An 855-nucleotide genomic window follows, 5' to 3' on the forward strand; every position below is an offset into this window, starting at 1 on the left:
GCTGTGGCTTTCTCTGGTATGAATTAAATGTGTCTTAACCACAAAAGCAACAGTTCCAATCAGGGACATTGAATTAGATTTTGAATTAGACATTGAATTAGTCTGTTTTTTCCATGCATTGTTATAACTGTGTCTAACATTTTTATAGCTAAAAAGCTGTCCCATCTTACATATTCATCAAGATGTCCAGCAGTAAAAGAGAATGGGTCACGGTGGATCCAGTACAAGGGTCACTGTTACACGTCCGATCAGGCATTGCACAGTTTTTCAGAGGCCAAAAAATTGTGTTCCAAACATGGTGAGTTAAAATTTGTTGATTTTCTTATTACTCAATAATTTTTAGAAATGTTTGTTAAGGATATAATTTGAAGCAATGATTATATTTTTGAAAATATTTTTAAAGCACTTTCCATTTCTAATAGCACTATAAACTAATTGCCCAGTGGTAGGGAAATGGTTAAGTATCTTATGACATAGGAACTCAATGAAATATTGGAATAGCCATTAAAAATGCCTGTAATCCCAGCACTTTGGAAGGCCAAGGCGGGCGGGTCACAAGGTCAAGAGATCGAGACCATCCTAGACAACGTGGTGAAACCCTATCTCTACTAAAAATACAAAAAGTAGCTGGGTGTGGTCACACACACCTGTAGTCCCAGCTACTCAGGAGGCTGAGGCAGGAGAATCACTTGCACCCGGGAGGTGGAGGTTGCAGCTAGCCGAGATGGCACCACTGCACTCCAGCCTGAGTGACAGAGCAAGACCCCATCTCAAAAAAAAAATTATCAATGTTAATAATAAGTACATGAAAACTAGTAAGTGGGAAGAAGTAGAATTTTAAAGTGGTGGCTGGGC

The 855-nt window shown here is 39.1% G+C and overlaps 1 protein-coding gene across 1 annotated transcript in view; it reads left to right on the top strand.

Moving 5' to 3' along the window:
• Positions 1 to 855, top strand: part of LY75 (lymphocyte antigen 75) — an 89,802-nt gene that overhangs the window by 81,805 nt on the left and 7,142 nt on the right. Inside the window, exon 32 of the mRNA XM_011947133.1 lies at positions 149 to 298. Coding sequence (XP_011802523.1) covers positions 149 to 298 — 150 coding nt within the window. The remainder of the gene's footprint in view (positions 1 to 148; positions 299 to 855) is intronic.

This window comes from Colobus angolensis, unplaced genomic scaffold (genome assembly GCF_000951035.1).
Source record: "Colobus angolensis palliatus isolate OR3802 unplaced genomic scaffold, Cang.pa_1.0 Scaffold259, whole genome shotgun sequence".
Classification (NCBI taxonomy): domain Eukaryota; kingdom Metazoa; phylum Chordata; class Mammalia; order Primates; family Cercopithecidae; genus Colobus; species Colobus angolensis.